Source organism: Penaeus monodon, chromosome 29 (genome assembly GCF_015228065.2).
Source record: "Penaeus monodon isolate SGIC_2016 chromosome 29, NSTDA_Pmon_1, whole genome shotgun sequence".
In the NCBI taxonomy this organism is placed as follows: domain Eukaryota; kingdom Metazoa; phylum Arthropoda; class Malacostraca; order Decapoda; family Penaeidae; genus Penaeus; species Penaeus monodon.
This window is the reverse complement of record NC_051414.1, coordinates 9,730,005-9,730,328: the sequence shown is the minus strand read 5'-3', so window position 1 is coordinate 9,730,328 and position 324 is coordinate 9,730,005. Positions and strand designations below refer to the sequence as shown.

General features: G+C 48.8%; 1 protein-coding gene across 1 annotated transcript in view; it reads left to right on the top strand.

Annotated features, from left to right (window-relative positions):
• Positions 1-324, top strand: part of LOC119591727 (balbiani ring protein 3-like) — a gene marked incomplete in the record, with an annotated part of 83,966 nt that overhangs the window by 34,083 nt on the left and 49,559 nt on the right. The window contains 1 exon segment of the mRNA XM_037940476.1: positions 33-278. Within this exon segment, the coding sequence (XP_037796404.1) occupies positions 33-278 (246 nt within the window).

The window sequence follows — 324 nt, the reverse complement described above, 5'->3', positions numbered from 1 at the left end:
GCGTGCCTATAAAGGATATTTGCACATTTCAGACTGTAATGAGCTAACCAACTGTACCGCGGAAAGAGGAGTCTGTCGCCAAACTTGCTTGACAGGAGAATCAGAAGTTTTGAATGGATGTACAGGCTTCAACTGCAAGTGTTGTAGACCTGCTGATGAAACGTGCCCGGCCACACCCGCCACCTGCAGGGGAATGTGTAAGGACAGTAGACGGTGTGCTGCAGCTGACCGTATTGCCAATTCAACTTGCACCGGAGACTTTTGCATGTGCTGCATAGGTAAGTTAGTTGCAAACTGCACAGACCAATATGAACTTGCTGCACC